The 22,747-nt window shown below is 37.8% G+C and overlaps 1 protein-coding gene across 2 annotated transcripts in view; it reads right to left on the reverse strand.

The window, feature by feature from the left end:
- The window catches only part of LOC111158338 (AFG1 like ATPase), a 236,522-nt gene that overhangs the window by 121,500 nt on the left and 92,275 nt on the right, over positions 1-22,747 (reverse strand). For both annotated transcript variants that reach the window (XM_022520315.1, XM_022520316.1), the window contains one exon: positions 9,141-9,240. In XM_022520315.1, coding sequence (XP_022376023.1) covers positions 9,141-9,240 — 100 coding nt within the window. The remainder of the gene's footprint in view (positions 1-9,140; positions 9,241-22,747) is intronic.

A 22,747-nucleotide genomic window follows, 5' to 3' on the forward strand; every position in this document is an offset into this window, starting at 1 on the left:
TAACAACAGCTTTCACTTGGACTCTAAATAAAAGTTGTCTTTGTATTCTGAAGTTCTTACTACCAGATGGAGTATTAGTGTGAATGAATGGAATTCTTTGACAAACTTCTTTAGAGTTCATTTAAGTTCATTGTGGTTTTTGTACTGATCTCTACAAAAACTGTATGAATGAGTCAGTGGAGTCCTTAGCATCTCTCTTCACGACTTTCTTTTTATGATAAAATCACACTTATTTCCTACAATGTCAACTACAAAATTAGATGGGCCTTGCTGTCAAAGACCTCTTAATTGATTCCTTAATGTTGAAAATATTTCCTCTTGTTGGTATCATAAATCATTATAGCTGAAGTAACTGTAATAGTACATTCTAGTAAAGCAGAAAATCATTCTTGTGCAGCTATATCCCAGACTATTTCCCAGGAAATTTACATGCTCATTTTGGTACTAGACAAAAGATGCCCTCTTACTGAAATGATCTTAGGTTATCTCCATTCTGCTATTAAGCTCATCAAGTGAATTTTTACTTAAGACACTGTCTTTTTTAATTCTAAAACTTAACTTGGTACTTTTTTATGATTGCTGTTTCTCTGCTGAGAATTCCTATCTCTTCTTTCATTATGAACATATTTTGTCTTTACCTCATTTCTCTACAATTATTGTTTTAATTGTTGCTTTAAAGTCTATTGCCAATATCTGGGTCATATTGGGATTGATCTCTGTTGATTGTTTTTCTCTTAAGGATGGGTCATATTTTCCTCATTCTTCATTCTGAGATTGTATCCTGGACCTTATGGATTCTGGTTTTTTTTTTCTGAAGAGTGTCAGTATTTTTGTTTTAGCAAGAATTGGATGACTCTAACTACAAACTGAAAGCTTAGTTCAGTACCCTATCTTTAGTAGGAAGTTTGTGATCTACCTTGCAAATGTATTGGTTAAGAGGTCAGTCAGAGGTTTGGGCAAGATTTATACATAGAACTTGGGGCTATATCCATCTAGTTCACTCTGGGGTTAACTTCTCATTTTCCTGCAGTAATGCTTGCCCCAAACTCCACCATCTGGTTCTTTAGGCCAGAAAGACTGTGAGTTTTTTATCAGAATTTCGGTCATTCAATGCAGCACTGACTTTACCTACCTTAAAGATGACAGCTATTTAAAAAAAAAAAAAGAAAGAAAAGAAAAGATATTCTCTCCAATTTTGGACTTTCTTCTAAGTCTATCTCCCTTCTAGGATCTGCCCGACATTTTTTACTCTTCAAGACCTTCAGATAGTTGTGTTATATATTTTTTCCATATTGTCTCAAAGAAGGCCATTTGGCTAGGAGCTTACTCAGCCATATCAGAAGTTTTAGTTTTTATTTTATTTTATTTTAAAGATTTTATTTATTTATTTGAGAGAGAGATCACAAGTAGACAGAGAGGCAGGCGGTGAGGGGTGGGGGAGGGGAAGCAGGTTCCCAGCTGAGCAGAGAGCCCGATACAGGGCTTGATCCCAAGACCCTGAGACCATGACCTGAGCCAAAGACAGAGGCCTAACCCACTGAGCCACCCAGGCATTCCAGAAGTTTTCATTTTTAATAGAGAAATGTAACCCATTTATATCTTCTGTCAGCATGCCTGATCTTGTTTTACGTTCTTTACCCATACTTGTTGCTGTTTCTTCTGCTTTCTAGTTTTTGCTCTAAGAGATATTTTTTCTTTTATCTTTTCTCTAGTTATTTGAAAAGTAGAAGGTGTATCTTTTTTTTTTTTTTAAGATTTTATTTATTTATTTGACAGAGAGAGATCACAGTAGACAGAGGCAGGCAGAGAGAGAGAGAGGGAAGCAGGCTCCCTGCTGAGCAGAGAGCCCGATGCAGGGCTCGATCCCAGGACCCTGGGATCATGACCTGAGCCGAAGGCAGAGGCTTAACCCACTGAGCCACCCAGGCACCCTAGAAGGTGTATCTTAAATTCTAAAATAGTTGACTGTGGGGTGGCTCAGTGGGTTAAGCATCTGCCCTTGGCACAGGTCACGATCCCAGGGTCCTGGGATCGAGCCCCCACCTGGGGGGTCCCTACTCAGCAGGTAATCTCCTTCTCTCTCTGCTGCTCATGCTCGCTCTCTCTCTGTCAAATAAATAAATAAAATCTAAAAAAATAATAAATAAAATAAAATACCTGACTGTGTATTTCCCTAGTTATAAGTACAACAAATGATGATGCTGTCACTCAGGATCAGCAAACACTCTTTCAAAGGGGAACACAATTCACAAATATCTAAGCAAGCAGTAACTACAAATATTCAATTACATTCGGTTCATTGGTATCATCAATTTTCTTATTTCAAGCATTTCTTTTTAGTAAGTTCACATTAAGACCTCTTTCCTCCAGGACACTTATTTTTTTCATCCTTTTATTCTTTCATTCTATTTCTACATACCTCTTATGTTGTTTTCCTACATCACTGATTTCATTTTCTATAGTTTCCATTCTAAAAGTTAATGCTTCTAATGCTTTCATTAATTTAAATTAATTTAATCTTTTTTATTTCATTTAACTTTCTTTTATTTTAGCCAATTTCTTATAAAAAGGTTTTCAATTCAATCTGTCTTCTCTCTGCTTAGATCTTCTATATTACAGTCTATGTTTTCTTGATTTTTAAAGACTCTAACACAGAAATTTTCTAATACTTACTTCTCTTTTCTACTTATTGTTCCCATATTATGGTATTTTCTTTTTATATAACCTTGAAAAAGGAGTGATATGACTAATCTTGGAGAATCCCTAAAATGAAGATATGTGGTTTTTCCTTGGTTCCCCTCCCTAACCTCCTAGTTGTTCTTATGTCTCTGTCTCTACTGTAGTTCAATGTTAAAAAGTGATAGTTGGCATCCTTCCTTTGTTCATACTCACCACAGAAATGCCAGTGTCCCCACTAAGCATAATTCGGACTTTTGAACTGACATACCCATATTTGATATCATATTAAGAAACTACCCATCTATTTATATTTTAGGAAGTGATTCTATCAAGAAAGATGCTGAATTTTGCCAAAGTTTATAGCCTTTATGGTGAACACAACTGGATTTTTTCTCCCTAGAAATATTAATATGATATATTACATTTATTGTATCTGTGTGCATAACTGCTAGCCAACTTTATAGTGATATCCAGCTTTTTATTTACTGTAGATGTGCTGCTTGAGGAAGGATCACATAGTGTTGTTGCCTGTTAATCTAATACAGGATCGTTCTTGGGCATTCTAATGCTGCCTGCAGCATTTTTATTGTAATAAACAGTAAATGTAAAACTAGAAAGACCAGAATGCACTGTTCTGAGTCCTAAACGTCAGTCAATAGGGGACTTTCTTTTTTTTAACACTCTGTGTTTTACTGTCAAAGAAGAACAGTTGAAATGAATTTACATATTCTATTTCCCCATAAAAATGTATTCTTATTTTTTGATTGAATAAGTTCTTAAACTTATAATTTTACATTTTAAATAATTTCATTTACTTGCCTATTATCAATCTGTTGTTAGGGTCCTCATGTTCTTAAATATGTATTTTCTCTATTAGAATATCATTTAATTAACAAAGTTTTATTTCAGAACCTAAAAACTGAGTAGCATATATATGAAATTTTAATTGTAGATTTTTGTTTTAGGCTTTTCTAATGACCTGACGGCATAAACTTTGAAAAGTAAAACTGTCTATTTGTATATGGGCCACATAAACTATTTCCTTAAATGATAAAAATGACAAATAAATCTTCTAAGTGAGATTTTACAAAAATAAGAAATTAAATACAAAGTAGATCTAGATCTAATTTATCTGAAAATTTTCTAGCAATTTCCTATTCCTATGGATCTGATCCAAGATCCTCTCTGTTTCACTTTCAAAAGCCTTAACCAGATAATCCAGCAAAATATAAAATAGTAGCATTAAAAATGTTACACTATAACTTCATTTAAAATATACTAAACATATTTAAAGCCTGCAAGAAACTAGGAAAACCCCTACAGACTAACAAATAGGAGACTAAAAGGTAAAGCAGTAATCATCAGCTGATACTGGTTTGGGTTTTTTGTTTGTTTGCTGTTTTTGTTTTGTTTTTCGATTTGCAAAAATAGATACAAGCTTTATTGAAATACATTTGCTTATGAACTTTATATTTGTTTGTATCCCCAGGTTCCAAAAAAGATTTAAGGAAGCTTATGAGATTAAATAAAATGCAACAAAGGAACATAGATTAAAAGTAGGAACACTGAAAAAAATTAAATTAAAAAAAAAAAGGAGGATGAGAGAAGAAGAAAATGAGAGGATATTGAATGAAGCTGGGAACAAAGCCCAAACTGCATAGTATAATGACTTAAATATTTGCTCTGGGTCATCTACAAGTTTGAATCTAAGCTTCCTAGCAGTGAACATGAAAAGGGAAACATAAACAAATACTCTATTGACAATGTTTGTGAGATAAATATAAACTGGTGTTGTGAAATGCAAATATTGACCCACCCCCGCAGCCCAGGAATAAGTCCCACATGAGTAGTGAATGATTCTTTAAGGTACTGTTGGATTCAATTTGCTAGTATTTTACTGAAAACTTTAGCACCCATGCTCATCAGGGATATTGGCCTGTAGTTCTCATTTTTTAGTGGAGCCTTTACCTGGTTTTGCTATCTGGTTATGCTGGCCTCAGAATTAATTTAGAAGTTTTCCTTCCATTTCTTTTCTTTTCTTTTTTTTTTTTAAAGTTTGGGTTGTTCTTTTTTTATAGTTATTATGTTCAGTTAGCCAACATATAGTACATCATTAGTTTTTGAGTAATGTTCACAGATTCATTAGCTGCCTTTAACACCCAGTGCTCATCACAAGACATGCCCTGGTTTGGGGTTTTAACAACTACATGGTGGTATAGAAGGTGAGGCCTTGGGCCCAAGCAAGACAGGAATTCAAAAGTAGGACATACAGGCAGTCATTCATTGGTACCTTATTCCCTTTGCCTCCAGCCCCAAGTTTTGCATCCTTTTCTTCTCTTCTACAGGATTTTTCTCTCTTAGGTTCCTAAACTCTGGTGTTGCTTTCACTTGGCTATCAGTTTTTTTCCCATTAAAATTACTGATTGCTGGGGCGCCTGGGTTGCTCAGTTGGTTAAGCAACTGCCTTCAGCTCAGGTCATGATCGTGGAGTCCCAGAAATGAGTCCTGCATCGGGTTCCCTGATCGGCAGGGAGTCTGCTTCTCCCTCTGACCTTTCTCTTCTCATGCTCTCTCTCTCTCAAATAAATAAATAAATAAACAAACAAACCAATTAAGTAAAAAATATTAGTTCCTTATTAAATGTTCCTGATCACTTTCTACTAAAATTAATAATTTGTCTATTAATTGACAATTAAGTTATAGGCTGTTAAGAGATGAGGGTATGAGAATAGCTTCCATCAACAACAATAATCCCCATTCTTGTTCATGAAGTTGATGCTTTACAACTAGAAATGGAGGCAATGAAATGAATGAAGTGGAAGAAAATTAAACAGAGAAGCCAAAAAAATTAATGAAGGGGAAAAAATGTTTTTCTCACCTGAGCACTATCTTCTGAATCTTTAACCTCCAGATTATACTGTCTTTATTAAATGACAGACATTACCACCTAGTTTTACAAGCCTGAAATTTTAAAGCAGTTTCTACATTTTTCTTTCTCTTTTCCTCAGTATTCAACCTATAACCAGGTGCTATCCATTTTACTTCTTGACTATCTTTCAGATCTATCCTCTTCATATCCATAGGGATCACCTTATATCAGACTTTCTGAACCTCCGAACTACAGACATCTTTGGCTAAATAATTCCTTGTTGTGGGGGGTAGCCATGCATATTATATGACATTTTGGCAGAATTTCTGGCTTCTATAGAATGACTAGAGGCCGATAGCAGTACCCAACACCACCCTGCCTAGTTGTGACAACCAAAACTACCTTAACATTGCCAAATAGCCCCCTAGGTGACAATCACTGCCTTATAACAAGCTAGCACCACTTCTCACCCAGTGTACTGCAAGATCTCCTAAGATGTCTTCACTGAGGCCACCATATTAACACACCCCACTCTGTAACCATTCTGTACACTACACCCAGTGATAGTCCACCTCTGATCTTGTCAGTCCCCACTTAAAGTATTTCAGTATCTTCCCATTTCTCTTAGAATAAAATCCAAAGTCCTTATTACAGCTTTATAAAGTCTAGCTCTCACTTCTCCAGATTCACGTTGTGCCTCACTGCATCCTATTCCCCGCTCCTCTGGTTCTCCCGCCACACTGGCTACCTTTCAATTACTCACATGCGTCATGCTCTCTCCAGCTACTGGGAGAACTCTCTGGCGAGAAGATTCTTCCCCCACCTCTTGTAACACTCCAAGAATTAGTAGATACTATTTTATTTTATTTTTTTTAAAGATTTTATTTATCTATTTGACAGACAGAGATCACAAGTAAGCAGAGAGAAAGACAGAGAGAGAGAGAGGAGAAAGTAGATGCTATTTTAAAACAGTTAACAACCTATGTTGGGGCTCTAGATTAAAAGCTGTGACGTAGGGGTGCCTGGGTGGCTCAGTGGGTTAAAGCCTCTGCCTTCGGCTCAGGTCATGATCCCAGGGTCCTGGGATCGAGCCCCACATTGGGCTCTCTGCTCAGTGGGAAGCCTGCTTCCTCTTCTCTCTCTCTGCCTGCCTCTCTGCCTACTTGTGATCTGTCAAGTACATAAATAAAATCTTAAAAAAAAAAAAAAAGTTGAATGCATTTTGTTGGTTGGAAATCAACCAAGTTGTTGGTCCTTTTTCTAGGACAGGGTACAAAAAGGTCAGGGATGACCAACAAGGAGAAATGATAGAGGACAATGTGTTAAAGAGTCACAATATCTAGGTTCTAACCTCTTCTCTGCCATTGATTATCCATGTGATTTGTTGTTAATTTCAATTAACTTTTCTGGTGTACAGTTCTATCAGTTTGAATACATGTAATCACAACCACAATCGGGATGCAAAACATTTCCATCACCCCCCCCAAAAAAAATCTCTCATTTTGCCCCTTTGCAGTCAAATGCCTTCCACTGACCTATTTATTCTTTGTCCTACACATTTATCTTTACCTGGCATATATATACATGCCATCTTCTTTATATTAAAATATTAAGCCATTCATGATGATCACTTGTCTGCCATGGCCAAAAAACCAAATATGTAACGGTATCCCTTCTATGGTTCACATTTGTGGTTAATGCCCAATTTTTTTCAATTCCACATCTTAACCTTTCAGTCTTCTCTGGAAAAGTGGCTCTACATGCTGCCCTGGTGGGCCTGTAACTTTGCTCACTCTACAAAGCTAGGAGCTCCAGAATGTTCCTTAACATTTCCTTGTGGCAGTCCTTCCTCAGTTATCACAGCCAACTGCAATTTTCTTTTCAGCGGTCTTTACTGGTGGTAAGGGAGGCGGCAAGCTTGTTCTAGCACCTTGCTAATTATAAACATAGCTTGTCACTGAGTGTCTAAAGATAATACTGATGACATTATTAGGTCAATAGTCAGCTAAAAGAGAGTCTTGATAAATGATGTAATATGAAAAAACTCACTGCCTTGTCTCATAAGGTTGCCACCCTGGTAAATCATAAGAACGCTCTCCATAAACTTATATAAATTTTAATAAATGCCCCTGACAGAATCATTCACAATTTTCTTGTAGTATAACAGATTAGGTATAATTACACTTGTTTGAATTAACTGGATTCAGAGGTATTAGTAATTGGGGTGCCTGGGTGGCTCAATCAGTTAAGCACTGGACTCTTGGTTTTGGCTCAAATCATGATCTCATGGGTTGTGGGACTGAGCCCTGCACTGGGCTCCATACTCAGCGGGGAGCCTGCTTAAGATTCTCTCCCTCTGCACCACCCCCGACTCACACTCTCTCTCTAAAATAAATAAATCTTTTTTTAAAAAGGTACTAAGTAATTAATGTCTCCCACAAGTGCTTCTTTGTTGTTGTTTTTTTTAAGATTTTATTTATTTATTTGAGAGAGAACATGAGGGTGGAAGCAGAGGGAGAGGGAGAAGCAGAATCCCCTCCGATCAGGAAGCCTGATATGGGGCCGATCCCAGGACCCTGGGATCAAGACCAAGCTCAAGGCAGACGCTTAACAACTGAGCCACCCAGGAGTCCCCACAAGTGCTTCTTTAGAGATTAAGTATTAGAAACTACTTCTATGCAAGCAAGAATTAAGTCTTTTTCTAAGATTCAGTTAGGAGTTTTCTCTTTTGTTTCACTGAGTTTCTTTTATGACCCCTAAAAAGCTATTAGAAAGGTTTGTATTTCTGAGACAGAGAAACTGAACAATTCCATAAAAATCTGCTTTTTGCTCCTCTTCCTGCTTCTATTCTTGCCAGGACCTGCACCCCACCCCATTTTACACATGCCTCAGAATGCAAATAGTGTATGTCCTCCTTGTAAGGGACAAGAAGTTCATGACTTCTTCAAAACAAATAACATCTAAGGAAGGACCAGATGACAATGACTGAGCAAAGCTGTCAAATGTGTATTCCAGACCACCAGCGCTAGACATCTCAACACCAAGACACCTCGGCTCCAAGGAATAACACCCGGGGCTCATCTTCATTCTCACCGGCTCCTGAATGCCTGAGAGGACACATACACCACACCATGATCCTTAATAAAAAATGCCAGACCCCAAATAAAGACAGAACTCATCCTCCTTTCTTTTCCATGTCTCCCAGTCGCTTCGTCTGTATCTGCCCTCTCTGTACATTCAATAAACTCTGCTCTCACTTCTTGCTGCTTTGCATTTGCATCCTGCTCAAAGCCAAGGACCCTCTTGGCTAGTCCTACAGGACCCCCTCCAGGTCTTCAACATCATTTTTTGATATGAACTTAAATCAAACACTCAGAGAAAAACAGCAAGTCTGTCGAACACAGGGGATCACATGGATTTACCTCACTAAGAATACCAACTGATTTTTTAGATTAAGTCCTTTAAAAATTAATGATAAGCAAAGTCATCAGATTTTATTAACACAGTAAGATGAATATAAAAAGTATAGATTTTTTCAAAGCTTATTAGTTTCCACCTAATTGGAAGAGATTAGCACAATGTTTGTTTTTACCTTCCGGTGGCCTGTTGGATGTTGCCACAACGACGACCCCATTTTTGAACAGATTTTCAAAAAGCTGTTTCAGAATCATGGCATCAGCAATGTCAGTGACCTATGGACAACAACACATTTGTTTTATTTTAATTTCACTTCTGCTCTAACAAATTTGCTAATGGCTCATCTTTTTTTTTTTTTTTTTTTTAAAGGATGGAAGTGAATTCCAAGAGAAAAATTCTAATTATCACCATGAAGAAAAGAGTAGATAATTAAAAGCATGAAAGACTGTATGGTAGTCTTTTAAACTTGACTCTTTCTTGCAAGCCTATCATTTCTAAGCAAATTATCAAATGGTTCTATGTTAACTTCTTTTATAAACTACAGGTGGAAAGCACAGATAATTGTCCTAAACATTTAGGAAGTCTGATTAATTAGAACTAACATGACCAAATCCCTCCTCCTACTCCCATCACACACTCCATCCAACCCCCCCGCCCCTCAGGGCAAAAAGAGGAGAGAGAGGGGAAAAAAAAAGAAAAAGAAAAAGAAAAAAAGAATAATAAACAAGCCAATTGAGATTTCTAATACCTTTCTGGCAAAGGTCCCTGAAAAGGTGACTTTAAATGGTCATGGGACTTTAGAAATAAGGACAAATAGCCAGTGAGACATAATCAGCTGCTGTTGAAAATAGAATGATATGACATAGATACTATTGTGCAATTGTTGCACAAAACAATTCAACAGATGGCCCATCACAAAAATAAGCAATTTCATTGTTCTTTTTAAGTGCCTTCTATTACTGTCCATGAATAATCAAAAGGCACTGCAGTCACTTCCAGCACAGCCAGCCTCTGCTAACCTTTGCAAACACAAATATTCCTTCTATTAAAAAAAGAGAGAGAAAGAAAGAAAAACCTTACAAACATGGTTCATGCAGGACTTTAAAAAATTACTTCTGACAAAAGCAGAAATGTGTAATATAGATAAAACCACTCCATCTAAGTTACAGAAATGCATGTATCTTTTCTAAAATTTTTAAAAATCCACAATTAACAAGTAAGCTTACTAACTTTTTAAAAAGCTTTTTAAAGTCACAAAGAAATAGAGAAATTAAGGAGGGAAGGAAGTTGAGCTCAAAAACAAATGTATAGTAAAGGTAGATATTAATCAATGCACCTTCCCTTATAAATATAATAATATGGGTTTTAGATACTTTTCGAGTAAAAATATTTTGATCTCTAATAGCATTTTAGATCATCATAATAAAATCTGTTTTATATTCACAAAACATATACAATAAATATCATTGTTATTTTTAAACTATGTTAGAGCATAGAAATTGGGGGAATTCTTACAAATTAGATCAAAATACTTAAAGTTACCAACTGAGAGGTTGTATAACACAACAACCAACCACCTGGCTTACTCAGGTCTATGTCAGTTTTCACTTTTCAGCTGATGTTTTATGCAAAAGTTTCATTATTCCTTTCCCACCTGAACAAAAACCAAACCAAACCAGAAAACAGGGATGTGCAGAGCTTTTTTTTTCTTTTTTTTTTTGTCTTTTTTTGCTGTCTTAGGCTATAACTTTAAAACATTAACTAGAAAACTCCTGAAGATTCCTTAAATTAAAAAGACTTCAGGAAATTACAGAGTGGTGATTAAAATGAAAAGGAAAGTCGTACTATTTAATTATTTAGGAAAGTGATATTTAATTTGGAGCTTAGGATCACTGTCAAATTTTGCTTCCGCAAAAATACTCACAGAGAAGGCCCTTTTCAAATGCTTAGACACCAGTGGCATTTCTGATGAGAAAGCAAACAAGCTTGCAAATTTTAGAAGCAAGCGCACTTTTAAATTGGATTCCCAATACACTGACTTTGAAAGAGAATGCTATCAATTAAAAGTTGCCCAATTTTAGAAAATAAAAATGGTCATTTGACTATCTCACCAATGTTTTTGAAAAAAAAAAAAATTAAAAACAGCTTTCGTGCCCTACGGTTTAGAAAAGTGAAGAGACATTTAGCTTGTAACGGTGCAAAGGTTTAAGCTGGAAGTTGAAGAAAAGCAAACAATAAAGACTTGTGGTTGAATCATAATTTGTTGTTTTTGTATTACAAAATGTCTTTGCTCTACCAGAGTAAATTAACTTGGAGAAGCTATGGCTAATTAATAAAGCAGGAGTCACTTGGGGTAGCCGGGTGCCAATGTATACTCTTTTGATCTTGTCCCTGCACTTGCTCAGCTTTGCTGGGGAACAGTAATTTTACAGTAGAAGTGAACAGAAGACAATTGGCCACACATTCTTGGAGAGCCGGCTTTTTTAGCACCCGGCATTTCATTACCACCAGGAACAAAAGAGAAGGCTACAGATTACCAATAAGGGTAGTCTGCTAATACAGAGAGGGGGGGACATTTCATTAGCATTAAAGAGAAAAGATTTTTTTATGACCTAGAGTTGCTTTCCATTATGACTCACTTAAGTAAAAAAGAAAAAAAAAAATCTAATGGTTAATTTACATATGTAAGTGCCTGAGTCTCAGTCACCCACTGATTGGTACAGTGCCATGTAATGAGTGACAAACATAAGCATGCATTATCAGTAATTAGTATTAGCACAAAAATAAGCACCTATTTTTTATTAGCAGTTTTTAATAGCTTTCCTGTTTTACAAAAACAGTCAAAACTATTTTTTAAATGATATTGATAGCTTATAGAGGAGAATTTTGCATGATATTCTGCTCATCAGAATTCTCTTTTTTTTTTTTTTTTAGACTCTATTAGTAAAGCATCTAACCAGTGGCCCTGAAAGAGACAGGAAAAAATAACTTCCAAGAAAAAAAATCAGTTTCTTTCAGTATTATACCTTCAGAATCATAAATGGTTTAACAAAAAAAAAAAAAAAATGTAAATATTCAAAGTCAACATAACAAAGACCCTAAAGAAAACTTTGAGGAAAAGCTGCTCTTTTATCTCAGCAACTAGAACACATAAAAACAACCTACCTAGACAAATTTCTCAAACAGAATGTAGTATATTTGACAATCTGGCAAAACTGAAACGCTATACTTAGTGAAATAACCAAGCTAATGAGGAATACATTGTGCAAATGTAATCTGAATGCTGTCAAAACATAACACAAAAATTCCCCAAATTCAAGAGCACATGTATTCTTGTTTTTAAGCAGCAATAATTTTCTTTCAGCTCCCTAGTAAAATAAATATTATATTAATTAACACCACCTAAAGGCCAATAATACCTAGTTAAAAATCAAGAACTAAGAGGATTCAATTTTAGAAGTGAAGTGGTGATTGTAGACATAAAATTGTTAGAGTAAAGCGCCTAAAAAATTCTTTTCTAGTAAATCAGCAGTGTACTGTACCAGGATTAATAGGGCTTAAGGATAATTTTTAGGTCCTATCATTAAAACATCTACTAAAAGTCTATCCAGCTCCAGATCTGTATATTTAAATACATAATACAAGACATCATATGCCAAAGAGAACATGTAACATTGCTGTTACTACTAGTGCATTAGAGCACTAATGATGAATTCAAACTGAGTTACCAGCTGTGTGACCTTGGACGAGTTAGTTAACTTCTCTGACCCTTTATTTCCTCATCAGTATAATGAAGGTAGTAATAATACCTATTCTGCAAAATTGTTACGATCCTTACAGTAAATCCTCAAGAAATGTTAGCTAGGACTATTATCTGTGTATGGTATATATCCTAGTATAATTACATGTTATTTATATATAGCTGTATTGAATTTTAGCTGTCAATGGAACAGTACACAGCACAGTAGTTAAGAACATAGGCACATAGTACTCAACAAACAATAACTAGGGGCGCCTGGGTGGCTCAGTGGGTTAAAGCCACTGCCTTCGGTTCGGGTCATGATCCCATGGTCCTGGGATCGAGCCCCGAGTCGGGCTCTCTGCTCAGCAGGGAGCCTGCTTCCCTTCCTCTCTCTCTCTCTGCCTGCCTCTCTGCCTACTTGTGATCTCTGTCTGTCAAATAAATAAATAAAATCTTAAAAAAAAAAAAACTAATGTTATAACAGAATATACATAATAGGTGGGATGTAAGCATTCCAATAAATGGCATTGTCTCAAATAGTTCATAAAAGATGAATTTTAACTAGTTACTAAACAAATGTAGAAAAATTTCAACTATATTATTACTTAAGGAATATACATTAAAACAACGACCTACCATTTTTCATCTATTAGACAAAAAATGTGAAGATAAATCAGAACGTTGACAGGAAAATTATGAGATATTATTCTACATATGGGAAATGGGACTTATTTGAGAGACTACTTCAATATTTATCGTTTGGTACTAGGATTTATTCATTCATTCTTTCACTCATTATTACGCATTCGCTCATCCTCAAACATTGTTCTAGACATCTGAGATACATCAATTACCAAAACAAAGATTTCTGCTTTCAAGAGTACATTATTATACATATATAATATATATAATAAACAGTAAATATAATTAATATATATACGCATGTCAGAATGTGATATATTTTTTTTTAAAAGAATGGTTTTAAAAAGGACAATAAGGGACTTTGGTTAATGGCAAACCACAATTTTGTAAGACTAGGCCTTGTTAAGGAGATAACTAAGGAAAGATATGAAGAAGTGAGAGACTCTTTGAGGGGGTCTGGGGGAGAATGCCCCAGGCAGAAATTTCAGTGCAAAGGCTCTGCTTTTTTGTTCTAAGTTATATGGATGTTGGGAACCAGAGTGCTGCTACAGCAATATTTTGGGGGTATCCTTTTACCTCTGAATTTTAGAAAAAGGAGAAAAGAAGAGATCTAGATTAGCAAAAAATCCAGTTTTGGTATGCTAGAGGAGCTTTTCTAAAAGCAGTAGAAGACAGTCTAGATATTGAGCTTGGAGATCCAGGTTCTGCTCAGGGATCACCTCTGTCCTTAGTGGACATATTCTTGCCCTTACACTCTTAGTTTCTCTGGTTCTTCTCAACAGCGGGTATATACAGATAATTGGCCTTTTCTCACATACAGCGGTAAACTCCAGGCTTGGAGGCTGGAATTGCACAGGAAATAAAAGAACAAAACTACTGATATTTTTCATCCTAGGACACGCAGGCCAACTCTGTTCAAAGGCAGAGGGTTCTCTCATGTTGTCAACTCTAACGTAATAGAATGCTACATTCCAGTAGCACTTGTCATCAAATAAAAGCAATCAATTTGATATTCAGTCTGGTTTTAGTATCTCTGAGCATATCTTCGTCAGAGGCCTAGTGGGAAAGAAGCATTTGGTATAACATCCACTATTAGCTATGGTTCCCAGATCCAGCCCCATCAAGGCTGTTTGCAAGCAATAGGCACAGGAGATTGAGCCAAAGTAAAGGGGTTTACTGGAGACTCCAGGATGCGAACAGCACAGATAACACCTGCTGGCAACGGGAGCCGAGGTAGCTCTGGAGACCTCAGCAGCTGTCCAAGAAGCAGCCTTGTAGCCCTCCCCCCTAATGTGAGTCAGTTATTTCCTATGTGTCTTTGTTCCTGCTTCATTATCATGTGGGACCTGACCTCAGTACCTTTTTTTTTTTTTTTAAGACTTTATTTATTTGACAGAGAGAGAGAGATCACAAGTAGGCAGAGAGGCAGGCAGAGAGAGAGAGGGGAGGAAGCAGGCTCCCTGCGGAGCAGAGAGCCCAATGCGGGGCTCGATCCCAGGACCCTGGGATCATGACCCCAGCCGAAGGCAGAGGCTTTAACCCACTGAGCCACCAGGCGCCCCACCTCAGTGCCTTTTAGTTCAAAGACACGAGACAGAGGACATGAGGGGCCCAATCCCCGGCACCCACCATACAAGTGCAATGTTGCTGGCAAGCTTGTAGGCTTGGTATTCATAGATCAGATGTCCAGACATGGTCCATTTGACTGTGGGTCAGATCGTGTCCTACAGTATGGGATAAGGCTCTTTATTTAAGGCAACTGGGATGGATGAGTAAACGAATGAACATCAAACCAACTCTGGACGGGGCAGGCGATGACCACTTGATCATATCAACTCTCTCTTTGTTAGCAAGCAACATTTTACAACTGAGGGGCCTATCCCCCCCGATCTCCTTTATAGTTAATATGTAATTTGAAAAATCATTTTTATTGCTTGCCTTTCTTTTGCAAGACCCACTCATTTAGAACATGAGCATTCTGAGAGTTGCTTTTGTTGCCTTCTTCCCAACCATGCATTGACACTATGAAATCTGACCTCAATGGAAAACGCCCAGTGCAACCAGAGAGGTTTCTGTTAGGGCTTCAATATTGGGGTAGCATTATGACTTTCATGGGTCTTAGGCATTTCTACCTTCATGAGTCCTTTCCTCAATGAGAAAATGCATTTGCGGGGTACCTAAAGAGGGGTGGCTCAGTCGGTTAAGTGTCTGACTTTGATTCAAGGCATGATCCTGGAGTCCTAAGATCTTAAAAAAAAATTTTTTTTAAGATCAAGCCCAGCATTGAGCCCTGTGATTAGCAGGGAGTCTGCTTCTCCCTCTCCCTCTGCCCCTCCCCCACCTCCCCAGCTCATGTGAACAGGCACACTCTCTCTCAAATAAATAAATAAAATCTTTAAAAAAAAAAAAAAAAGGGAAGAAAATGCATTTGAAAATTTGTGTGTTTACATTCATAAATAATATTTTATGACTGGGTTGGTATAAAATATATAGAGATACAGGCTGAATTCATTATGATATGTTCATTTTTTCCTACAAATTTTAAAAGAAATTAAAATATTTTCATGGACCCCTGAAAGTATCATGGTCTCTAAGTTCTGTGCCTAATACACCTAATGGGTAATTTGGCCTTGCTTGCCATTAATTCTCTGAGGATCTCTTTTGCACCATCAAATTGTCATCGGGTCTTAACCTTCTTAAATAGTCTTCCCAATGGTCTGCGTGTCACAGCAACAGACGAATCTTTACTCCGAATGTTTTAAAATTTGCATTTTTTACGCTAAAGGTCATGATTTTTATATGATACCAAGGAAATTCTGATGCCTCAATATTCCTCATCTACATGAATATAATAAATATTTTATGGAATTTTTAAAAATATTTTACTTATTTATTTGCCAGAGAGAGATACAGCGAGAGAAGGAACACAAGCAGGGGAATGGGAGAGGAAGGAGCAGGGAGCCTAATGAGGGGCTCGATCCCAGGACCCTGGAATTATGACCTGAGTCAAAGGCAGACACAATGACTGAGCTACCCAGGCACCCCTACTTTATAGAATTAAATGAATAACGATTTTATAGACATAAAAACACTTTGTAAACCATGAATCATTTTACAAAGTCTAGGTATTAATATTAAAAAAATAACTTCAATGTCCTAATCAAAAATTTAACTGTGCTAACTCAAGATTTTTTGGTGATAATGTGATTAAGAGATCATAATGAGGAGGAGGAGGAGTCAAGATGGCAGAGAAGTAGCAGGCTGGGGCTACATCCGGTAGCAGGAGATCAGCTAGATAGCTTATCTAAACATTGCAAACATCTACAAATGCAACGGGAGATCGAAGAGAAGAGCAGCAATTCTAGAAATGGAAAATCAACCACTTTCTGAAAGGTAGGACTGCCGGAGAAGTGAATCCAAAGCTACGGGAAGATAGACCGCGGGGGGAGGGGCCGGCTCCCGCAAGCGGCAGAGCAACGGAGCACAAAATCGGGACTTTTAAAAGTCTGTTCTGCTGAGGGACATCGCTCCAGAGGCTAAACCGGGGTGAAGCCCACGCGGGGTCAGCGTGGCCTCAGGTCCCACAGGGTCACAGAAGGATCGGGGGTGTCTGAGTGTCGCAGAGCTTACAGGTATTAGACCGGGGAAGCCGGCTACAGAGATAGAGCCGAGGAGTGACTCTCAGCTCGGGGTTATCTTGAACCGGTCGCAGCCTGGGTGAGCTCGGAGCGCGGCGGGAGGCCAGGAAGACGGGAGTTATTGGGCGCTATTCTCTGAGGGCGCACTGAGGAGTGGGGCCCCGAGCTCTCGGCTCCTCTGGGCCGGAGACTGGGAGGCCGCCATCTTCATTCCTGTCCTCCGGAACTCTACGGAAAGCACTCAGGGAACAAAAGCTCCCGAAAGCAAACCCGAGCGGATTACTCAGCTCGGCCCCTGGTAAGGGCGGTGCAACTCCGCCCGGGGCAAAGACACATGAGAATCACTACAACAGGCCCCTCCCCCAGAAGATCAACAAGAAATCCAGCCAGGACCAAGATCACCTACCAAGGAGTGCAGGTTCAATACCAAGGAGAGCAGCGGAATTCCAGAGGAGGAGAAAGCAAAGCTCTGAACTCATGGCTTTCTCCCATGATTCATTAGTCGTGCAGTTAATTTAATTTTTTTTTTCATTTTCTTTACTTCTTCCGCTAAATTTTTTTTAAACTTTTACCCTTTTCTTTTTTAACGTTTTTTAACTAGTTTAATATATATATTTTTTTATATTTTTCTTTATTCGTTTTCTTTTTTTAATTGTTTTTTTTTTTTTTCTGAACTTCTTTTCATCCCCTTTCTCCCCACCACGATTTGGGGTCTCTTTTTGGTTAAAGCATATTTTCCTGGGGTCTTTGCCACCCTTTTAGTATTTTACTTGCTCCTTCATATACTCTTACCTGGACAAAATGACAAGGCGGAAAAATTCACCACAAAAAAAAAGAACAAGAGGCAGTACTGAAGGCTAGGGACCTAATCAATAGACACTGGTGATATGTCAGATATAGAGTTCAGAATGACAATTCTCAAGGTTCTAGCTGGGCTCGTAAAAGGCATGGAAGATATTATAGAAACCCTCTTGGGAGATATAAAAGCCCTTTCTGGAGAAATAAAAGAACTAAAATCTAACCAAGTTGAAATAAAAAAAAGCTATTAATGAGGTGCAATCAAAAATGGATGCTCTCACTGCTAGGATAAATGAGGCAGAAGAAAGAATTAGTGATATAGAAGACCAAATGACAGAGAATAAAGAAGCTGAGCAAAAGAGGGACAAACACCTACTGGACCACGAGGGGAGAATTCGAGAGATAAGTGACACCATAAGACAAAACAACATTAGAATAATTGGGATTCCAGAAGAAGAAGAAAGAGAGAGGGGAGCAGAAGGTATATTGGAGAGAATTACTGGAGAGAATTTCCCTAATATGGCAAAGGGAACAAGCATCAAAATCCAGGAGGCGCAGAGAACCCCCTTCAAAATCAATAAGAATAGGTCCACACCCCGTCACCTAATAGTAAAATTTACAAGTCTTAGTGACAAAGAGAAAATCCTGAAAGCAGCCTGGGAAAAGAAGTCTGTAACATACGATGGTAAAAATATTAGATTGGCAGCAGACTTATCCACAGAGACCTGGCAGGCCAGAAAGAGCTGGCATGATATATTCAGAGCACTAAACGAGAAAAACATGCAGCCAAGAATACTATATCCAGCTAGGCTATCATTGAAAATAGAAGGAGAGATTAAAAGCTTCCAGGACAGGGACGCCTGGGTGGCTCAGTTGGTTGGAGGACTGCCTTCGGCTCAGGTCATGATCCCGGGGTCCCGGGATCGAGTCCCACATCGGGCTCCCAGCTCCATGGGGAGTCTGCTTCTCCCTCTGACCTTCTCCTCGCTCATGCTCTCTCTCACTGTCTCTCTCTCAAATAAATAAATAAAATCTTTAAAAAATAAATAAATAAAAAATAAAAGCTTCCAGGACAAACAAAAACTGAAAGAATTTGCAAACACCAAACCAGCTCTACAGGAAATATTGAAAGGGGTCCTCTAAGCAAAGAGAGAGCCTAAAAGTAGTAGATCAGAAAGGAACAGAGACAATATACAGTAACAGTCACCTTACAGGCAATACAATGGCACTAAATTCATATCTCTCAATAGTTACCCTGAATGTTAACGGGCTAAATGCCCCAATCAAAAGACACAAGGTATCAGAATGGATATAAAAAACAAAACCCATCTATATGTTGCCTATAAGAAACTCATTTCAGACCTGAAAGGGGTCTGAGGGGGTGGAAAACAATTTACCATGCTAATGGACATCAGAAGAAAGCAGGGGTGGCAATCCTTATATCAAATCAATTAGATTTTAAGCCAAAGACTATAATAAGAGATAAGGAAGGACACTATATCATACTCAAAGGATCTGTCCAACAAGAAGATCTAACAATTTTAAATATCTATGCCCCTAACGTGGGAGCAGCCAACTATATAAACCAATTAATCACAAAATCAAAGAAACACATCAACAATAATACAATAATAGTAGGGGACTTTAACACTCCTCTCACTGAAATGTACAGATCATCCAAGCAAAAGATCAACAAGGAAATAAAGGCCTTAAATGACACACTGGACCAGATGGACATCACAGATATATTCAGAACATTTCATCCCAAAGCAACAGAATACACATTCTTCTCTGGTGCACATGGAACATTCTCCACAATAGATCACATCCTGGGTCCTAAATCAGGTCTCAACCAGTATCAAAAGATTGGGATCATTCCCTGCATATTTTCAGACCACAATGCTCTAAAGCTAGAACTCAATCACAAGAGGAAATTTGGAAAGAACCCAAATACATGGAGACTAAACAGCATCCTTCTAAAGAATGAATGGGTCAACCAGGAAATTAAAGAAGAATTGAAAAAAATCATGGAAACAAATGATAATGAAAACACACAGTTCAAAATCTGTGGGACACAGCAAAGGCAGTCCTGAGAGAAAAATATATAGCGGTACAAGCCTTTATCAAGAAGCAAGAAAGGTCTCAAGTACACAACCTAACCCTACACCTAAAGGAGCTGGAGAAAGAACAAGAAAGAAAGCCTAAACCCAGCAGCAGAAGAGAAATCATAAAGATCAGAGCAGAAATCAATGAAATAGAAACCAAAAAAACAATAGAACAAATCAATGAAACTAGGAGCTGGTTCTTTGAAAAAATTAATAAGATTGATAAGCCCCTGGCCAGACTTATCAAAAAGAAAAGAGAAAGGACCCAAATAAATAAAATCATGAATGAAAGAGGAGAGATCACAACTAACACCAAAGAAATACAAACAATTATAAGAACATACTATGAGCAACTCTACGCCAACAAATTTGACAATCTGGAAGAAATGGATGCATTTCTAGAGACATATAAACTACCACAACTGAACCAGGAAGAAATAGAAAACCTGAACAGACCCATAACCAGTATGGAGATTGAAACAGTCATCAAAAATCTCCAAACAAACAAAAGCCCAGGGCCAGACGGCTTCCCAGGGGAATTCTACCAAACGTTTAAAGAAGAATTAATTCCTATTCTCCTGAAACTGTTCCAAAAAATAGAAATAGAAGGAAAACTTCCAAACTCATTTTATGAGGCCAGCATCACCTTGATCCCAAAACCAGACAAGGATCCCATCAAAAAAGAGAACTACAGAACAATATCCTTGATGAACACAGATGCGAAAATTCTCACCAAAATACTAGCCAATAGGATTCAACAGTACATTAAAAGGTTATTCACCACGACCAAGTGGGATTTATTCCAGGGCTGCAAGGTTGGTTCAACATCTGCAAATCAATCAATGTGATACAATACATTAATAAAAGAAAGAACAAGAACCATATGATACTCTCCATAGATGCTGAAAAAGCATTTGACAAAGTACAGCATCCCTTCCTGATCAAAACTCTTTAAAGTGTAGGGATAGAGGGCACATACCTCAATATTATCAAAGCCATCTATGAAAAACCCACCGCAAATATCATTCTCAATGGAGAAAAACTGAAAGCTTTTCCGCTAAGGTCAGGAACACGGCAGGGATGTCCGTTATCCCCACTGCTATTCAACATAGTACTAGAAGTCCTAGCCTCAGCAATCAGACAACAAAAGGAAATTAAAGGCATCCAAATCGGCAAAGAAGTCAAACTATCACTCTTTGCACATGATATGATACCATATGTGGAAAACCCAAAAGACTCCACTCCAAAACTGCTAGAACTTGTACAGGAATTCAGTAAAGTGTCAGGATATAAAATCAATGCACAGAAATCAGTTGCATTTCTCTACACCAACAACAAGACAGTAGAAAGAGAAATTAAGGAGTCCATCCCATTTACAATTGCACCCAAAACTATAAGATACCTAGGAATAAACCTAACCAAACAGGCTAAGAATCTATACTCAGAAAACTATAAAGTACTCATGAAAGAAATTGAGGAAGACACAAAGAAATGGAAAAATGTTCCATGATCCTGGATTGGAAGAACAAATATTGTGAAAATGTCTATGCTACCTAAAGCAATCTACATATTTAATGCAATTCCTATCAAAATACCATCCATTTTTTTCAAAGAAATGGAACAAATAACCCTAAAATTTATATGGAACCAGAAAAGACCTCGAATAGCCAAAGGAATATTGAAAAAGAAAGCCAAAGTTGGTGGCATCACAATTCCGGACTTCAAGCTCTATTACAAAGCTGTCATCATCAAGACAGCATGGTACTGGCACAAAAACAGACACGTAGATTAATGGAACAGAATAGAGAGCCCAGAAATAGACCCTCAACTCTATGGTCAACTAATCTTCGACAAAGCAGGAAAGAATGTCCAATGGAAAAAAGACAGCCTCTTCAATAAATGGTGTTGGGAAAATTGGACAGCCACATGCAGAAAAATGAAATTGGACCATTTCCTCACACCACACATGAAAATAGACTCAAAATGGATGAAGGACCTCAATGTGAGAAAGGAATCCATCAAAATCCTTTAGGAGAACACAGGCAGCAACCTCTTCGGCCTCAGCCGCAGCAACTTCTTCCTAGGAACATTGCCAAAGGCAAGGGAAGCAAGGACAAAAATGAACTATTGGGATTTCATCAAGATCAAAAGCTTTTGCACAGCAAAGGAAACAGTTAACAAAACCAAAAGACAGCTGACAGAATGGGAGAAGATATTTGCAAATGACATATCAGATAAAGGGCTAGTGTCCAAAATCTATAAAGAACTTAGCAAACTGAACACCCAAAGAACAAATAATCCAATCAAGAAATGGGCAGAAGACATGAACAGACATTTCTGCAAAGAAGACATCCAGATGGCCAACAGACACATGAAAAAGTGCTCCGCATCACTCGGCATCAGGGAAATACAAATCAAAACCACAATGAGATATCACCTCACAGCAGTCAGAATGGCTAAAATTAACGAGTCAGGAAATGACAGATGCTGGAGAGGATGTAGAGAAAGGGGAACCCTCCTACACTGTTGGTGGGAATGCAAGCTGGTGCAACTACTCTGGAAAACAGCTTGGCGGTTCCTCAAAATGTTGAAAATAGAACTACCCTACGACCCGGCAATTGCACTACTGGGTATTTACCCTAAAGATACAAACGTAGTGATCCGAAGGGGCACGTGCACCCGAATGTTTATAGCAGCAATGTCTACAATAGCCAAACTATGGAAAGAACCTAGATGTCCATCAACAGATGAATGGATAAAGAAGATGTGGTATATATACAGAATGGAATACTATACAGCCATCAAAAGAAATGAAATCTTGCCATTTGCGACGACGTGGATGGAACTAGAGGGTATC

This window comes from Enhydra lutris, unplaced genomic scaffold, assembly GCF_002288905.1.
Source record: "Enhydra lutris kenyoni isolate GAN:26980312 unplaced genomic scaffold, ASM228890v2 scaffoldscaffold58, whole genome shotgun sequence".
Classification (NCBI taxonomy): Eukaryota; Metazoa; Chordata; class Mammalia; order Carnivora; family Mustelidae; genus Enhydra; species Enhydra lutris.